The sequence below is a fragment of the Sceloporus occidentalis genome, unplaced genomic scaffold (assembly GCF_023333645.1).
Source record: "Sceloporus occidentalis isolate IW3139 unplaced genomic scaffold, rSceOcc1.0.p SCAF_32, whole genome shotgun sequence".
NCBI lineage: Eukaryota > Metazoa > Chordata > Lepidosauria > Squamata > Phrynosomatidae > Sceloporus > Sceloporus occidentalis.
The window spans coordinates 5745858-5766365 of record NW_028317012.1 but is presented as its reverse complement, the minus strand read 5'-3'; the positions used below and the strand labels follow the sequence as shown (position 1 = coordinate 5766365).

General features: G+C 41.0%; 1 protein-coding gene across 1 annotated transcript in view; it reads left to right on the top strand.

Annotated features, from left to right (window-relative positions):
- LOC149298591 (translin-associated factor X-interacting protein 1-like) overlaps positions 1-16658 on the top strand; it is a 66467-nt gene extending 49809 nt beyond the window's left edge. The window contains exons 8-10 of the mRNA XM_089487328.1: positions 2094-2224; positions 16099-16227; positions 16446-16658. Coding sequence (XP_089343454.1) covers positions 2094-2224; positions 16099-16227; positions 16446-16658 — 473 coding nt within the window. The remainder of the gene's footprint in view (positions 1-2093; positions 2225-16098; positions 16228-16445) is intronic.
- The last annotated feature ends 3850 nt before the right edge of the window (positions 16659-20508 follow it).

Below are 20508 nucleotides of genomic sequence, written 5' to 3'. Positions count from 1 at the left end.
CTGATCAGGGTGAACTAAGGCGCCCAACACAGACTGCAGTCTGGTAGCCAGCACCTTCGCAAAGAGCTTCAAGTCCGTATTGAGGAGGGAGATAGGCCTGTCAAAATATTTTTCTCAATCATAGCTTTTATTAACAAACGATTGTTCACATAGTTTACATGAATTAATATTTGCTGGTAAAACTTTTTTTCTATAGGGTCGTCTTATATTCAGGCTTTTTTCTTTTTTTTCCTAGATTAATATTCAGATTTTGGGGGGTCGTCTTATAATCGAGCAAATACGGTATATGTGTGTGTGTAAGGGCAGTGTATGTATGTATGTGTCTGTGTATGGGCAGTGTATGTGTATGGACAGGTGTGTGTAAGGGCAGTGTATGTGTATATGTGTGTTTGTAAGCTGGTGTGTACGTGTATATGTGTGTAAAGGAAGGGTTGTGTGACGGCAGTGTATGTCTATACATGTGTGTGTGGACAGACATATGTTAGGATGTTAGGGAGAGCTGACCCACCCAATCCAATCAGGCTTTGTATACAACAACCAGCCAATCACCAGTAAGGTACATCGCTTGCCGTGATTGGCTGGTTGTTGTATACTGGGTAGAGGGGTAGTCTTATATGGCGAGTATAGCCCAAACTCTATATTTTAACTGGAAAAGTTGGGGGTCGTCTTATACGCCCAGTCGTATACGCTGAAAAATACGGCACTACTAAAGATCTTAGTTAATTAAGTGCTGCCATTGCTTGTGACAGGTGTAAATAACTATAGAACAAGAACAATATATTGGACACCTTCCACATGCATTCACAGGATATCAAAATGGAAACAGAAGCTAAGTAAATATGCATTATATCTAATCAGTGTCTATGGCCAAGGCTCAATAAATACAGGTAACAAATAAATAAAAATGCACCACACGAACAATGAACAACTAAAATAAAAAGTATCCTTGTCTCTCACGAAATATTCATACACAAAATCAAGTGAGTATAGAAAGGTGTACAAAGAAAAATAAAAAAAAAAGTGACAGGAGGATCCATGTTATGAGAGTATGATAAAGTAAACCTCAGAGAAAGAAAAAGAGACGGGGAATTGATGGAAATCACTGGATGGTGCAGTGAGGATAGAAAAGGATATACAGCAAATACACTTAAAAAGAAAGTGTTATCTTTATTAATAAAATGTCAATACTTTAAAATATATTAAAACACTGTTACCACCTCTATGTAGTTCACCAGGTTTTAAAATATTTGTAATAGCAATTTTGAAATATATAAATAATGAATAATAATAATTTAACATTTACACATAAAAATTACAAAATAAAACAAGTGTCTGCGCACCCAAAGAAAAAAATAAATAAAATATATGTGTGAAACAAATTAAATAATGTATATAGGAACACATCCAAGAGGCTCATGAAAAAAGAAGAAAAAGGAAAAAAAAAACATAGTGCAGTATGTCAAATTAATCACATAAATCACATTAGGCAGGATAGACCCTTACAATTTTAAGGGCATCAGTATGCCCATATGTTGAGTATAATGACCTCACACGGACCCTTAGGTAATCTTGATACATAGAGGCTTCCGTGAATGAATAGGTTAGGCAGAGAAGGAGACTAGTCTTGCATATTCCGTGTGGATACTCCCGTTGGAAGGGTATTCGTATATACATTATTTCATTTGTTTCGCACATTTAAATTATTTTTTTTTCTTTGTGTGCGCAGACACTTGTTTATTTTATTGTGATTTGGTTTGGGACATTAGGGGAGTTTGTTCCTGTGCCCTTGCAGCACTATTTCACCAGTGTCGGAATATATTGGGTATATACTATTGCACTTCACCTTATTGTGATTTTGGATTATATATCTTAAATGTTATAACAATGTTAACAAATTGAGTTAATATGTGACTTGGTTGCCTTATTGCATGGTGTAAATGATCACAGTTATGTTAAAATATTTTATTTAAAAATTATTAAGCAATTACAGCAATGTATAATCAGTTTTGTGCTTATGATTAATTAATGGTTCTCCCTGGTGACAATTTAGTATGAGACATTGAATTTTTGTTTTTTTGTTTGCATGCTTCCAGATGTTTTTCCTGGAGGCATTGAAAACTGGTTAGCATTGTCTTTGGAAAAGAGCAGTGATCAGCTTGTAGATATAATGCTTACAGAAATTTGTACACAGATGCTCAATGACAAAGATTTCTTCACTGGGAAGGTATGATGCTTACTGTGGTAACATATTTATGCATGTATATGAGTTAAAATCTTTGAATTTAAATTAACATTGACCACTTATGAAAGAGTTTTAGTTTAAAAGGCATACATTTTGGCTCATGATTTATTGTTTTTGTTGTGGTATTATTAACCTCCAATTTTAATGCCCAAAGAGAGCTATTTTTATAATTTGGGTACATTTTTATATAATCAAATGTCTTATTCCCCGCAATTAGCTAAATTCTGTTTTGCTGATTGTGTTACACATTAAAAATGAAAAAATACTCTAAGAAAATGGATGCTGAAATTAAATAGATATGGTGATGCCGTTGTGAGAAAAGCCCAATCTTTTCCATTAGACGTAATTATTAATTTTAATTTTCAAAAAGAAAATACATTCTCAGAGGCTTTAATTGGTACGAGGAAGAATAATGAGGCACCCATCCATGAGACATTTGCCCAGTGGACAGTTAGCTCGACACTAACAATCTAAGCACTAGACTTGTGCATTGTGATTAATCTTTTTCATTCATTAATATATATGAATCTCTGAAAACATGGAGAGACCCCCCACCAAATAAACAGAAACAAACATAAATGCTCCGAATATTTGTTTTATTTAATTTGTCTGCTGCATCTGAGTATTTCTTTTCCCTCTCTCACATTTTCTGGAGCTTTGTCAGCAGTTTATTAGAAGCTGTTAGATTTCAAAGCATAACAGACTGTAATTGGCTATTTGAAAGAGTTGTGAGAATTCTGAGTAGTATTGTGGTTATGCTTTTTAACCCATTCAGTCCCAGGGGTTTGCCATTTTTGCGCTATGTCGGTTCAGCGATTATTCTCCTTTCCTGCAAATAGTGTACCCATGTAAACTATATATAGTTTTTTCTAGGAGGGATAGAGCTTTCTTTTGATACCATAGTTAGATGATAAGCTGAACATTTAGTAAAAACTAGCGTAAATTAGAAAAAAAAACCCAATTTTTTATATATTTTCCCTCTGAATCACAAAATTAGGTAAATTGATGAAAAATCCCCTGCAAGTCTGGGGGGACTTGCATAGAGATCAAAGTGTCTGTGCCTGATCGGTGCGATCGGATATCGGACAGACCCTGCAGGGGATATCCGTCCTCCGATGACCTTCCGGGTGACGTCAGCAGTGACCCAGAAGGGAATGCCCGATCGCATGATCGGGCATTTAAAAAATATAACAGTTCACCGGCGTTCGTGCTGGAAGCTGTTACATGAGATTGGGCAGCAATGCTGGTTTCTGCTCACAGGGGGAGTCCAGACTGATGTGTCCCTGTCGCTGCAAGAAGGTAAGTCCACAGGGGTTTCTTTTAGATACGTTTTTTTGGACGTCCATAGGGGACTGAAATAAATGTTAAAAAGGCTAATCAACTGTTGGTACTGTAAAACTTAACTTTCAATAATATCTTTTAAAAAAATCTCAGCCAAAAGTTAAGTGCAAAATAATCTCAGGGGTTCTGTGGAGCTCAAGCTACTAGGATGACATTTTGGTCCTCACTACTGCTGTGAGGGAGCACAAGATTATCCCAAAATAATAAACAGTGGCTTGAATAGAAAACTAATGTTGTCTCACTCTAACATATTTTAAAGTTCATTGCCTGCAGAGATAAGTTAATACAAGGCTTTCCTTACAGGCACGGACATAAGTAATTGTCATTTGTAGATTATTCTGCTCTGTTTTATGTATTGGTTTGATAACATTTGTTCCCCTGCTTATAAAGGGTGTGTTTTCTTAAGTACCCACAATTATTGTAAGATGTGACCACCCATTTGCAAAGTGTCCCTGGAATTTTTCCTTTTTCTTTCTTTATTCGTAGAGTAACATAAAGCCTACCTAGTCTGCCTGTTTTATCTCAAATATTATTTATTCTCACTTAACGTGTGACCAGGATATAGCCAATAGCCAGACAGTATAGCTCGCGTTTCTGGGAAGCTGCAGATCAGGTGTGTATGTTAGCAGCGAGCCAATAGACATTTGCCCAGTGTGCCAGATTGCCAGTCAGGGAATTTTTTTCAGAATCACTACTCCATTAGAACATACTTTTAGCCTATTTAATGTTTGCAAGCATGTGTGTCATCAGATTATTGTTGTGCACTAAATGTGTACAATATCTCCAGGCACTCCAATGACTACTTTGTTTTGTCTAATTGCATTTTTTTTCTCTTTTTTTCATTTTGAGAAGTCGATATCATAATATTCACGTGATCGCTAAAGATTATGTCCATAGTCTCTGATAAAGCTCATCATTACACATGAAACAGGAAAGGAAGATCGCTTTCCAGGAGCCTTGACTCTTTTCACATTTATTTTGATTTTCTGTGTAGTCTTCTTTTTGTTCTTTTTTCAATTAATTACATATTTTAGCAAACCAATATAAAAGATATTACCGTATTTGCTTGATTATAAGACGAGATTTTTTTCAGAGCAAATGCTCTGAAAAATAACCATCGTCTTATATTCAAGGTCATCTTCTAATCAGACCTCAAATAGGTGGTCTGACTAGAAGACTAAGATCCAGATCCCCCGTAGCACTGCAGGGGACCTGGATCCTCCTCTCTGGCAGCCCGTGGAGGTTTGTGCGAGGCGAGCAGACAACCTCCGCTGCTGACGGCACTTCTGCCGGGGCTTCAATGACGGAGCACCGGCATCGTATGACCTTCCGGTACTCATTCATAGAAGCCCCAGCGGAAGTCCCGGCAGCAGCAGCAGCGGAGGTTGTCCCACTAGACACCAAGGAATCTGAAGCACAGCGGAAAAGTCTAGGGAAGCACTTATAAATCAGGGGAGGGTATGTGAATTACTAATTTTTCTTAAAGGGTAGTCTTATATTCAGGCTTCAGAGGATGTTAAATAAAGTAAAAAAAAACAACAACAAAAAAAACCAACAATGTTTTCATTTATGTCCCGGGTAGGGGCGCCGAGCGGTTGCCCGTGAAGCTCTCAGCAACCGCTCGATGCCCCATACTCTCCGTGACTCCGTCGCGGTGCCGGCATCTCATGTTGAGCGCCGGACTATTCCGGCGCTCAACATGAAATGCTGGCAGGACTCCTCAAGGTAAGTTAGGATAAGGAGAAGTAGGGAGAGGGGGGGGATAGTTTGAAGGAAGGGTCAGAGGGGGGGTAGTTTGAAGGGGCGGGGGGGATAGTTTGAAGGAAGGGTCAGAGGGGGGGTAGTTTGAAGGGGCGGGGGGGTAGTTTGAAGGGGCAGGGGGGGTAGTTTGAAGGGGCAGAGGGGGGTAGTTTGAAGGGGCAGAGGGGGGTAGTTTGAAGGGGCAGAGGGGGTAGTTTGAAGGGACGGGGAGGTAGTTTGAAGGGGCAGAGGGGGATAGTTTGAAGGCAAAGGGGGGGTAGTTTGAAGGGGCAGAGGGGGGGTAGTGAGGGGGGGCACCAGAGGAGTAGTTCGCACAGGGCGCCGGAACAGCTAAGGCCGGCTCTGATCAGGGTCGAGCAAATACGGTATTTTATATACTCTACATGGACATTCATTCTTCCTTTTCCATATAGCCCAGTATACCATTAACCAAGTAATGTACAGAGAGCTGTAGCTAGGTCCTTTTGTAGCCAAGACAAGAACAGAAAATGGTGCCCTCCCAATATATTTTTATAGAAGCTATTATGAAGAAAGTAGATAAATAGGAAAATTAATGATATTAAAACTGCAGAGAACCAGCAACAGCATCATGGCAGCCAAGGCTCATTGATGCACGTGGGGGACAAAGGCTAGCCCAACAGATGAGCTACTACAGGTCAATTTGCTGAAAGAGTTACTGTTGATTCTGATATTTACATGATTCTATGAACACATAGTATGAGGGCTGCGTAGCTACATGCGGACTCCAGTCCACTACCGAAAGCACCTACATGGGCATGTGAGCATAAGAACTGGACCACAGAGCAATGGATAAAGGTGGCCTGGTCTGATGAATCAGGTTTTCTTTTACATGACATAAATGGCCTGGTGCGTGTACGTTGCTAACCTGGAGCACAAGGATGTAAAGAAGACAAGCCTTGTTGGACACCACGTATACCCATTCATGGACGCAGTTTTCCCTGACGGCATTGGCCTTTTTCGGTAGGATAATGCGTCCTAACACAAAGCAAAATGGTTCAGGAATGGTTTGAGGAACACAGTGATGAGTTTAAGGTGTTCATTCGGCCCCCAAGGTCTCCAAATCTCAACCCAGTTGAGCATCTGTGGGATGTGCTGGACAACCAAGTCGGATCCATGGAGGCCCCACCTCCCAATTTACAGGACGTAAAGGATCTGCTGCTAACATATTGGTGCCAGATACCACAGCACACCTTTAGAAGTCTAGTGAAGTTCATGCCTCGATAGGTCAAGGCTGTTTTGTTGGCAATAGAGGAGCCGACACAATATTTGTCAGGTGGTCATAATGTGTCAGGGTCCGTACACCAGACCCCGACGTAGTGACTCACTGGAGTACCCGCTACTCGCAGGCACCGGGTCCAGCCTCTGCATCTTCAGTCCGCTCCGTCTCGTCTGCATCCTGCATGGCTGCAGATGAGGGTGCGCTCGCCCTCGCTCAACTTTATGCTTCCCCGCTCAGAAACGGCGGGGGAACGCGACTGGGTTCTTCAGCCAGCAAATTACATACCCCTTTAGCCTTGTGTATGATCTTACCTTGATTCCTGTGTACCAGACCCGGCTATTCCTTGACTCTACATATGCTTACCTTGATACCTGTGTACCAGACCCGGCTTGTTCCCGACTCCACTTTTTGGGTACCTTGCTCTGGTTCCTGTGTCCTGCATACAGGACTCCGCTGTTTAAATCTACTCCTGCCATACCCTGACATAATGTTATGGCTGGTCAGTGTATATTGAGCTAGACACTGATGGTTTTACCACATATAGCCCATCATTCTATATTAAACCATATATCCGTATTTTTCATTTCGGTGCATCTCCAGTACTATGTATAACAGTCCAAGTGAGGTCTAACCAGTGCTCTGTACAATGGCATTCTGCTACCATTTCCTGCTTTTCTGTTACATTGTCTACTTACTTTTAATAATTACCCCTAGGTCTTTTTCCTCAGATGTTGAGATTAGGACTGTATCAAATATGCTATACTCTGCCATTGGGTTTTCACACTCAAGGTGCTTTATTTTGAACATATCCACATTACATGTCTTTTGAAACAGCTCTGACCATTTTTCTAGTTTACATAAATAATTTGTCCTTTGGCTTATCCCTTCAGGAACATCAACCCTGTTGCAAGTCTTTGTGTCAATAGCAAAAAAAAAACATACCTCATCATCAAGACTTTCTGCAAAATCACTAATAGAATAAAAATATTACAGAGAATAGGTCCAAGAACAGCTCCCTGAGGTACCCCCACTCGTAATAAGCTCCGAATAGACTCCATTGAATACAACCCTTTGTTGTTTGACATTCAAGGATATTGGAATCCAAAGATTGCAGTTTATTGATAAGTATGTGTGGGACAGTATCAAAAGCATTACTGAAATCTTGATCTCTAAAATAGTTTCCATTAATTTCCCCACTACTGATATAAGACTTACAGGCCTTTAGTTCCCTGTCTCTGCCCTACCACCTTTCTTTTGAATGGGTACAGACACAGACAATGGCACTGCATAACTCCCATAATTCTGCAGTGAGCCTGATACAAACAGTAATACAGCATGATTCCTATCGTTATATACTGAACCAGAAAATGAGGTTGGTACAGTATGACTCCTATCATTATATAGTGAGCCAAACAAAGACAATGGTACAGCACAAGTCTCATTAATATATACTGAGCCAGGTATTGAGTGTGGTAAAGCATAACATTGTTATATGGTGATCCAGACACTGAGGGTGGTACAGCATAACACCCATCAGTAAAAATGAACCAAAGGAATAGTTGTGCAGAATAGCTTTCAATATATATAACCACCTATAATGCTCAGCAAGTATCATAAAATACTTTTGGCTGACTGGGCATCTTGGGGTCTTATTCATGCTATCTCTCACTCATGCTCTTTTACACTCTTACACTCTCTGATCACCACTTCCCTGTCTTCCGCTGCTCTGTGTGTTCTCTTGATTCTTCTTCTACCGTCTTCTGTCCTTTTGCACACCTTGTTCCCCCAATTGGGGATCAGAGGCTCTGTCCCTTTGAAGACCTTCTTTCTGCACCCCCAACAAACAGTAACAAAAATATCATTACCTCAATAAGAAACATAACTATTGGTCAGGTCTACTTCTTATGGCAGAACTTTCTCTCTTTCCATAAGTCCTTTTGATATACACCCACGGGCGTAACCACAGGGGTTGCAGCAGGCCTGCAACTCCTTCCTCCTTTCTCCCTGTGCCGTTTCAACATTATTTAGAAAGAGCACTTCCGACCTGGATCAGCCCTTTTTAAATTATTTTGAACTGGCACTTGGAGACAGGAGGCTATGCGCGAGCAGCCAGAAGGAAAGCTGAAGGGGGCAGGGGTGGAATATATGTAAATATGTATGTGTTAGCACATACACATATATGTATACTTATATATGTGTGTGTACTTGTGTGTGTGTTTGAGCAGGGATGTGAAGTTGAAGTTGGGGGGCCCAGGGCAATTTTTCACACCAGGGCCCCGTGGTTTCTAGTTATGCCCTTGTATACACTTATTTTGCAGGTCTAGAGTTTGAACTATATATCATTCCCTCTTTACTTCTGTCTGGTGTACCAACTGTAAACACTTGGTCTCAGAATCACAAGCTTCATTGGAAAAAAAGATTAGTTTACACATGTGAACTCTCCTGTAACTTGCCGAGATAGAGAGACATTACAATAAGTCCTTACAGGAGTTCAATCGGTTAGGAAGAGCTGAGAGTAGCAGTGCTGCAAGCAAGGCCAGTATTAGGAACAATTAGAAATTCCCACAACAGGCAAGACGCAGGAGTTTAAGCAGGAGGAAACAGCAAGGCCCGTACTATACTAGTGCCTGTTGTGATGTCTCAGCTGCTTCATAAAGAGAAGGAGAGAGAGGAGGATAATAATTACTAATATGTGGAGCTTGTGTGCCTGGAGGTTGCTCGTTGGATGAATTGGTACGGTCAGGGTCTTACCATTGTCCTGACTTGCTTGCCATAGTCCTCATCAAAGAGCCTGATGGAGACCATGTCCAGCAGGAATGGTTTGTCATACAGTACCTGTAACAACCTCCAGGCACTGTATGACAAACCATTCCCAAAGTCATTAAGTGTAGGTCTGTGCCCACTTTTCTCCTATTTTGGTGTGTCACTTAATACACATTCAACCATTTAGATATAACATATCCCACATTGGGGGTCTATTTGAATCTGTTGTCAGGAAGTCTCTTTGCTGTGTATCGAGCCAGTTTCTCAGTGAGATTAGGAAGTGCTTGTTACTTTTTGACTTCTAGATTTTCACCTTAACTTGACTTTTATGCCTGCGACTTAACTTGACTTTTATGTTGGCCTGTCCCAGCCTTCTGCATAATTGTTGACCTTGAATGAACTATATCTGTCCAACCCTTTGGCCTGTGTTTGGGTTTAGAATATACTGTAATTGTCCTAAGTCCTTTGTTCGAGTGAAAGAGCTGAAGTATTGTTCACCTGGTATGTGCAGGCTCAACTGAAAGAGAATGTGACTATTATGGGGCTCTCTAGTCACCTCAAACCAAGGGTCTGTCTGTGAGGTATTATCATGAGTTGTTTTTCTCCCTGTCACATGTAAATCTAGAAATTATATTAGTATAAGGATTATGGTCATTACAATTTACTTATTAAAAAAAAAATCCTATTCTATATGAGCATTGCTGGGGATCTGGATTCTAGTGTTATAATCCGATCTCTGTTTGAGGTCGAATTATATAAGGAGAGGAGTTTTTCAGAGCATTTGCTCTGAAAAAAAACCTCTTTTTATAATCGATAAAAATCAATTCGACTAATCGGTTTTATCGATTAGTTGTTGCAACCCTACTATGGAATGATACTTTTGTTATTGGACTAACATAATACTTGATCATTCAACATGGGAAGCCTGAAGCCACAATTTAGTACGACTAATCCTTGAAATAAATATTATAGAGTAAATAGCCTTAACACGCTCTACCACACTGACACCCGAACACACACACCAGGAGAGGCTCTGCCACACTAACACCCAAACACACCCCAGGACAGGCTCTGCCACACTGATAACCAAAAACACACAAACAGCAGGACACAATCTACGTCACAGACAACTACATCAGGATGGATTTTTCACACTGCATTGTCATTTATACCCCCTTAGTGTTTTTGCCCCTTGTGTATAGATGTCCCAGCCAGCACCCTTTTAGTATAGATTAATGTGGTGCCCCCACACCCTTGGATGATCGCCTCCAGCCACCACTATTTGTATTAATGCCCCCAGCAAGCACCTCCCTTTACTATCGATTTATGTGATGGCCCCATCGCATATATGCGTTAGACATGCATTTTTAACTACATAATGAGTAGTTATCTCTTTGAAGTAGACTATGATTGAAACATGATTTAAAAATTACAGCTGAACTGGCAGTTTCGTTAATATTAGCCCTAATTGCCGATATATATTAATATTAGTCCCTGCTGCCGATAGCAGGTATAGATCAACACATTAACACACAAACCCAGCTTTGCATGTATAGATCAATTGAAATTCACTTGTGATCTCAGCACTGAAGGTATATATCAAATAAACAGAATCAGACTTACAAATCCTGTATTTGCAGGTATACAATAATAACATATGAAATGTAACATTGCAGGTATAGATCAAATAAATACATGGAAACAGCATTGCAGGTATTAATCAACTGAACAAGACATACAAACCCTTGCAGGTATACATAAATAATGTATGGAAGCATAGCATAGCAGATATGGATCTACAGAATAACACACAAACCCAGCTTTGCAGGTATAGATCAATTGGAATTAACCTAAATTACAGGCAAAGATCACAGGTTGCACACCCCAAAGTCAGCCCTGGCGTCCTCACTGCCCACATAGAACCTGGCCAGCACCCAGATAACACACATAAGATTTGCCATCTTTGTCCCCAAATAGCCCAGCACAATTCAACTTTGTCCCCAAACAGCATGGCCTGTGCCATCTTTGTCCCCAAGGCTCAAATATCCTGCTAGTGCCATCTTTGCCCTTCCACAATTATACATCTATGATACACACATACTCATTAACTCATGCTCTCCCTCATTCAGACAATTCATCCACACATTAACTCATGCTCTCCCTCATTCAGACAACGCATCCACACATTAACTCATGCTCTACCTCATCTACCCACTCCCCCTTTTGTAGTTTATTCACCTTTAAGTCCTGCGGCCGGGGAACGAGGCTTCTGTCTTCCTGCTCTGCCGCACACGCGGAAGGAAGCACTCTGGATGGGGCACACGCGGCCAGAAGCACTCTGGATGGGGCACACACGGCCGGAAGCACTCTGGATGGGGCACACACGGCCGGAAGCACTCTGGATGGGGCACACACGGCTGGAAGCCCTCTGGATGGGGCACACATGGCCGGAAGCCCTCTGGATGGGGCACACACAACTGGTAAGCCCACTTGCAGGGCACACGGCAGATATCCCACTTGCAGGGCACTCAGCTTTGGAGTCCACTTGTGGGTTGCTGGCCGCAACGCAGGAACAGATCAGGAACAGATCAGGAACCAAATCAAACAATTCCAGACAGCGAAGGGTGAAACGTTACACATATACACATGCACTGCTATTACACTGTCTTTCCAGACCTCTGATTTAGTGCTCCCTCATCACTATGCGCCAGCTATTGATGCAGAGCACAGGGGATTGCTATCGTTTTCTTATGGGCTTTGTATGGAATTACATTGCTGGCAGAATGCGGGTTTTGGGCAGTATGCTCATTTAATTATTATTATTTTTTAATGCGGAGGGGAGAGAGAGAGGGTGCGGCCCGCGTAAGATCGGCAGCCAGGGCAACCGATCTTATGCGGGCTGCACCTCGAGCCCTGCTACTTACCTGTGGGAGGGTCTTCTGTACTGCATAGAGGAAGCGGAACCTAGCAGAGTTCACGTGACATCACATGACTCTGCTCCAGTCCTGCTTCCTCTGTGCAGTACCAGAGAACGCAGAGGGAGGCCGCGCACTCTGCTGAAGTCTGTGAGCGGCATCGAGGAGCTGCAGTGCAGGTAAGGGGGTGGGGAGGGTGTTTGAATGAGTATGCGTGATTGAGGGAATTAATCTGTGAATGAATGAGTATATGAATGAATGAGTGTGTGTGATAGCATGGATGTGTAAGTGCTGGAACCTAGGCATGATGGGACTATGATTGCTGTTAGCAATCACACTCCTATCATGCCAAGTCAGCCAGTACATGCTGAAACCTAGCTAGCTGCCCCCCTTGTGTATTGATGCTGCCAGCAGTATGGGGTCTGCACATCACTTACAGCCACCCTGTACCAGCATGTACTGGCTGACCTGGCATGATAGGAGTGTGATTGCTAACAGCAATCACAGCAAGCACAGTCCCATCATGCGTAGGTACCAGCATTTACTGGTTGCCTGGGTATGATAGGAGTGTGATTGCTGTGTGGGCAGTGTGGACGCCAGGGCTGGCTTTGGGGTGTGCAACCTGTGATCTATACCTGTAATTTAGGGGGTTTTAAATATACCTTTTAATGACGCGTTTTTATGTGAATTCCAATTGATCTATACCTGCAAAGCTAGTTTTCCATACATTATTTATGTATACCTGCAAATACAGTGTTTGTATGTCTTATTCAGTTGATTTGATCTATACCTGCAATGCTATGTTTCATATAACATTGTATACCTGCAAATACAGGATTTGTATGTCTGATTCTGTTTATTTGATATATACCTTCAGTGCTGAGATCACAAGTGAATTTCAGTTGATCTATACATGCAAAGCTTGGTTTGTGTGTTAATGTGTTGATCTATACCTGCTATCGGCAACTGGGGCTAATATTAATATATATGGGCAGCATGGGCATCAATACACAAGGGGCAAAAACACTAAAGGGGGTATAAACGACAATGCAGTGTGAAAAATCTATCCTGATGTAGACGTCTGTGACGTAGATTGTGTCCTGCTGTTTGTGTGTTTTTGGTTATCAATGTAGCTGAGCCTGTCCTCGGGTGTGTGTATAGGTGTTGGTGTGGCAGAGCCTGTCCTTGTGTGTGTTTGGGTGTTGGTGTGGCAGAGCCTGTCCTGGTGTGTGTGTTCGGTTGTCAGTGTGGCAGAGCCTGTCCTGGTGTGTGTGTGTGTTTGGATGTGGGTGTGGCAGAGCCTGTCCTGATGTGTGTGGGTGTCTGTGTGGCAGAGCCTGTCCTGGTGTGTGTGTGTGTTTGGTTGTCGGTGTGGCAGAGCCTGTCCTGGTGTGTGTGTCTGGATGTCGGTGTGACAGAGCCTGTGTTGGTGTGTGTGTTTGGTCACCTGTTTCCTGGCACTTAACTTACAGTAGGAATTATTTAATTTATATTTATCCAGAGATAAAATGCCCTCCTGAAGTTGTAGTGACTTCAGGGGACAAAACGTTCAAGGCCCTGAAATAATTTAGTGGAAAAGTTATTTATTGTGTTATAATATTTATTTCAAGGATTAGTCGCACTCAATTGTGGCTTCAGGCTTCCCATGTTGAATGATCAAGTATTATTTTAGCCCAATAACAAAAGTATAATTCCATAGCACATTACTTTTGGAAATTATGAATGCCCCCCCAGTTTGACTGTGGTATCTTGTGTGCCCCCCCTATATATTGTTTCTAGAGTCGCCACTGCTGTTGCTTGTAATCTATTTGGACCATTTTTTTTGTTAATGTTGATTCCAAAACAAATATCTTGTCAATTAGATTGTTCTTAAACATAATTATATTATGAGCACTTGGTGAATTTACAAAAAACTCATAGACCTTGTTCTGTAGGGTTAATAAGTGTATATTAAGCGCTTAATCACTTGGAATAAACTCCACAGTTATCCAAAAATTGTTTTAAAAAGTTAGTGAGAGCGCTCAAAATGTATAGAATACAGCTAAAATGTAAATGTATACTTCCCAAAGCGGGTTTTATATACTCCTGAAGTACTTGGAAGACAAAAAACAGACAAAACAAAGAATAAATATATAGTGTAGTTGTAGTCACAAACAGAATTGGTATATATTAAAAAATGCAGGAGAAGCCTTTATACTTTTCAGGACACTCACTGGCCCTTTTTTGATTAGTTTCTCTGGAATCCAGCCTTCGAGTGTCCCCGCCAATATGAATGAAATTCTCTCTCTCCAAAGATTACAAGGCAGATACCAGGAGTTTAAAAAGGTGTAAATATCTTTAATGCACAAATAAAATATTCCATCTTACATTAAAATGTCCATCACTCGGCGTTGCATTAGACTTGCTGCAATTCCTTTTTTGTGTAGTTTGTGTAGCGGACTTTTGGGTATATTGCTCCTCCCGTCCTGTTGTTGATACGCAACGCGTTTCGCTCCAATCCCTTCCTCTGGTGCGTGACTCTTGTATCCGCCTTACATTATTTAAATCCCTCCCTTTTTTCCAATTGGTGGAGAGACCATCAAGGTTCTTTAGCTTGAGTTACATTGTGTTGTGGTCAATGTTAACCCCATATTGTCCATTTGGTTTGTGACATGAATAAATATAAACATGTTATAAATATGTTGTAAAATTATTCATTTTGTAGTATAAATTGCCATATAGATATACCGTATTTGCTCGATTATAAGACAAGGTTTTTTCCAGAGCAAATGCTTTGAAAAATACCCCTCGTCTTATAATCGGGGTCGTCTTATAATCGGACCTCAACTAGGTCTGATTATGAGACTAAGATCCAGATCCCCCGCAGTGATACCTGGATCCTCCTGCCTCTCCCCCCCCAACTTACCAGTACTTCAGAGTCCCCGGTGCTTAGTCCGAGCAGCGTGTAGAGCTCTACGCGATTCACGTATACAACTTACGCTGCAGCCGGGAGGAGGTGCGGTTAGCGGCGGGGTTTGTCTGCGTCCATCGCGCAGACCTTCCCCGGCTGTCAGAGATCAGAGTTTAACGCTGCCCGGACTACGCACCGGGGACTCAGAAGCTCTGGTAAGTTTGGAGGGGTGTGTGTGTGTGTTAAATGGGGGGCATAAGGCATTTCTGGAGGCAGAGTGCTCTGTGAAATGCCTTTTAACCCCCTTAATGCCACTCTGCCTCCAGAAATGCCTTTTAACCCTCTATACGCTACTCTGCCTCCTGAAATGCCTTATACCTCCCTATATGCCACTCTGCCCCATAATATGCCTTTTAACCCCCTAAATGCCAGAGTGGCATATAGGGGTATAAGGCAATTCTGGAGGCAGAGTGGCACATGGGGGGGTCAAAAGGCATATCATGGGGCACAGTGGCATTTAGAGGGTTAAAAGGCATATCATGGGGCACAGTGGCATATAGGGGGTATAAGGCATTTCTGGGGCAGAGTGGCAAGCCAGGGGGCAGATGTGCATAACTGGGGGGGCAGGTTGAAAAAAAAAAAAGGAAATAAAAACAAAATATTTTTCATAGCTTTTATTAAAAAAAAATTGTTCACATAGTTTACATGAATTAACATTTACTCGTCTTATATTCAGGCTTTTTCTTTTTTTTCATAATTAATATTCAGATTTTGGGGGGTCGTCTTATAATCGAGCAAATACGGTATAAACTTCATTTCTTCTTGTTCTGGTTTCATACTAAAATGTTCTCCCCTCCAAAATTGAAACACTTAACTAAAAATCTATCTATCTAATAAAATATGCAAATCTTCAAACATTATAATATTTTTCAACTTTATACTTTAGGGTAAAGGTGAAAATATTCCAGTTCATCTCCGCCATGAAGGACTAGTTAAGAATTTAAAACTAACCATACAAGATGTGTCCAATTTACTACAAAATGTGTGGACAGAGAAAACTGTGTCAGATGAGCAGGTATATTTACAATGAAATCGTTAATGGTCTGAATTTTCCTCTTGCAAATCCTTTTTTTTCAACATGGTTTTATTGTTCCAATTGTTCATGGTTTTATAGCATCCCATATATTCTTTATGATTCAGCTTTAATATTCTAGCTGAATTATTGCTTTGTTTTGAGTACTTGTTGTTCATCATTATTCTATTCTGAATGTGTATGTCTTGTATGCTTTTTAGGTTGTGTGCTGCCCATTTTGTATATTATTCTTTATGGTTGTCAGGGTCCGTGTACCAGACCCTGACACAGTAACTCATCTGAGTACCCGCTACTCGTGGGTACCGGATCCAGCGCCTTCACACAACCTGATGTGTCCCCGAATGGAGACGGGGGGAAAGCGCTCGGATGACGTCACGCACGGAGGCGGGGTGTCCACCGAGCGGCAAGTTTAAACCCAGCACCGAGCATTGCTCAGTTATTGTGCTGTCTATACCTTTTCTGCTGATAGCTTGCTATTTATGTATTTGATTCCCGTGTACCAAACCTGGCTATTCCCTTGGACTCTGCTGACTTCCTGTTCCGCTGATCTTGGCGACTAAACGGCACTCTCTGATTCCTGTGTTCTGCATTTTGGACTCATCAGTTCCTGCCCACCTCACTCGTGACAATGGTTGGCAACCTAAAGGTTGTATTTATGATTATTTAAAAAAAAAAAAATCACATTTGTGTGTGTGTCACAGAGACAGGAAATACAGTTCATAACTCCTGGGAAAAAAACAGAAATATTTTTATTCTGGGCACAAACTCAGTGTTTTATTATCTAAATGTAGTGTTTACATTATCACAGTAGTATGGTGGAAATCCCATTGTTCAGGAACTTAAAAATATTTTTTTTTATAACTGGGCTCATTAAATGCAGACATTGGACCAACTCATTCTAGTATGTAACATGTTAAAGTACACATCCTAGTACTCCTCTCATCTTCATTTGGGCCACGGCTGGCTTTCCTGAAGTAATGGTTAGTGGATGCAATACACGGGTATAAGATTATCCTGTTTTTAGACTAAATCATAATAAGAACCTACTGGCACCTGTTAGGGACCGCTGTGAGAAGCAATACAGAGCTATAGAGTCCTGTTTGTTAATCACTCTGATCAGTTGCAGTGATGATCAAAGTGAAAAATTGAAAGGACACAAACCATGCACAAATTGCAACATTCACACATACATTCCAGAATGTACAGACGGAAGTCCAAACCATCCAGGCAACTTCTGCACAACCAACACTGAGTTTACAATCACCCCTATCCAAGTGGCAGACCCTCCTGTAGAGGGTGCTGCAACTTCTTCTGAACCTCATGTTAAATTGCGTGACTGTTTCCATGTTGACTGCAGTCAGTATTGTTTGTGCGTCACATCCTGTAAATTGCTCTTTTGTTCTCAAACACATTACTTATGCTACAAACTCTGTCCATGTTTGGACTGCTATATCCAGGGGTCCAGTGGGATGGGCTCATCACTTCCTACACTGCGACCATCCTGCACTCGACTCATAGACTTCCTTTCACAAACCAATGGATGTGTTACTTGATAATCCTCACAAAACAGAGTCCAGTATCAGTAACCTGAAACAAGGCCGTAATCTTGTTGAGGAGTACATTATGGGCTTTAGAAGATTGGCAGTGGAAACCTGATGGAATGAACCAGCTCTACTCCGCTCTACTCAGTTTTGCTTGGGTCTGTCCCAGACCCTAAAAGTTGAATAGACACATATCAAGGTCCCTGGGTCACTGGAGGCCCTAATAATGTGGTAACCTATATGGGTCGGAGTATGGTTGGCATAAACCATACTAACCAAATTGTGGGGGGTTCTGGTTATGTAGGGCAAACATGCTCCAAGTTGTCCACTCAAGGTAAACTGGACTTCTCCTCTGATACTGTTGCTCTCAGGTGGTAAGGCTCCTCACTTGACCCTATCTCCCTACAATAGGCAAATAAGAAGGCTACGGGCCATTGGAGATTCTGGCGCAAGTGACAGTTTCCTGGACATCTGCCATTATCGTTCTCTTCAAATACTGACCCAACCCAAGACACATCCTTTAGAGTTCCCCCTGGTGGATGGCAATCCCATTCAATCTAGGCCAGTCACCACAGAAACCATTCCACTCATCTTGCCCCTTAACAAAGTTAATCACAGAGCCATACCTGGTCCAGTCAAATTAATTTGTAGGAAACAAGGTATCTTTTCCTGGAAGCCAAAATATTTTTCTAATGTTCTCCTAAGCTAACAAAATCTGATTTTAGGTTAGTTCAGCTATTTTTTGGCTACTTACCATTCTGGTTTTCCAAAGCAAAATTGACAGGTCTGTTATTCCACATGCTTCAGACTCAATTGTATACCAACCCTCCTCATCGGCAAATAGTTCCACTTAGGTATAGCATAGGCAGTGGCGGCTGGTGGATAATTTCAATGGGGGTTCACAATATATACATTTTGAAAATGAAATGTACATTTATAACATAATGTACAGGTTAAAATACATTTCCCTAAATTAACCCTAAAGACCCCATCAACCATAACTGCCTCTAAATTAACCCTAAACACCCCATCAACCATACATGCCCCTAAATTAGCCCTAAACACCCCACCAAATCGAACCAACCAGCGCAGATATTCAGGCCCATTGTTCTCACTGAGGGATGGGCATATAACATTATTACCCTGTCCATCCAACCTTGAATCCCAAAAGCATTCAGGGCACGTCTTAAAAAATCCAGCTACTCTGTCAATGCTTTTTCAGTATTGACTGCCATAATTACAGTTGGGGCTTTCTTTCAGTTGGCAGAGTCTATAATGTAAATTATCCTATGGGTATTATAACATGATGTCCTACCTGGGACAAATCCTATCTGGTCTGGGTTTATTACAGTATATAGTATCTGCTTCATTATGTCAAAATAGATGAAAATAATTTGGTCCCTACATTTATTAGCGAGATAGGTCTGTAACATCAGACATTTCCCTTGTTTCAGAATAGGAAAGATATTGGCTCTAGTCATCTCTATGGAAAATCTGCGTTGTTGGACAATACTATTAAAAACTAATACCAGTTGATCAGAAAGTTTATTCTATAGAATTTATTAGTGAAACCATCAGGCCCTGATGAAATTTAACTAACCGTTCTCAACTTCCTTTTTGGACATAGGACTGTTTAAATTCTCCCTTTGTGCAAAATACATTTTCGGGATATCTGTTTTAGCTAGATATTGATCTATCTTCTTGTTGGGAACTTCTGACTGCAGATTATATCATTTCTCATAGTAATCATTAAAGCATTTCCCAATCTTATCTGGAGTCATATACATATTATATTTTGATCTATCAATTTCACAATTCTTTAATTCTTCTGCAATAAAACTTTTATGTAATTTATTAAAAATATGAACTATCTTTAATGTCAGCCTCTGATGATTTTTTTGTATTTCTTTTATCTGCTTGACATTGTTGGATGTAGGTTCTTGTTTATTTTCCGCAGAGATCTTGCTGTAGTTTCCAAAGTTTCCAAGAGGGTCTCTCCAGACCCTCCTGAGAACTCTGGCTCCCCTTACAGGTTGAATACAGGTTCTGCATTGAACCATGCAAGTTGACAAAGCCCAGCTTTCTAATCACAATGTGATTAGTAAAATATTAAAAAGTCCAAACATAATAAAATAAATAAAATAAAAAATAAAGTTTATTATTATTATGAGCAAGTGCTAAAATTAGCACTGTATCTTCCCAAAAAATCCTGACATGGAAAGAGTTAACATAAAAGCGTTTCAAATACCCAAGGTGTGTCTACGTTTAAAATAAAAGAATTAATAGTTTAATGGGGTAAATTGTAGTGGCCAGGTTCAAAGATAGGGCATAGACACAGACTGACCAAAATGGGGGGTAAAAGCACACTTCCCAAATGTGGCCTTTTAGCCCCCAATGAACCAGACAAACCCATGCATGGGTGTTATCACTGTACTCAAGGGATGTTGCTGAACACATATTAGGGTGTTCTTTGACAATGACATATACCAGGAGCTGTAAACTCACGCCTGAAGTACAATTTGTGTGATAAAAATACAAAAAAATGAATACCACACATTTTGACCAAGGGTAATAGTAAAATTAGTGCATGAAAAAGGTTAAAATGCCACCATTTGGAATTCCCTGGGGTGTCTAGTTTAAAAAAATATATGGTTTGATGGGATAAATTAGCTGGCTCCGAAAATGTCCCACTGGCAGTAGGGCCAGATGTTAAAGTTCCAAG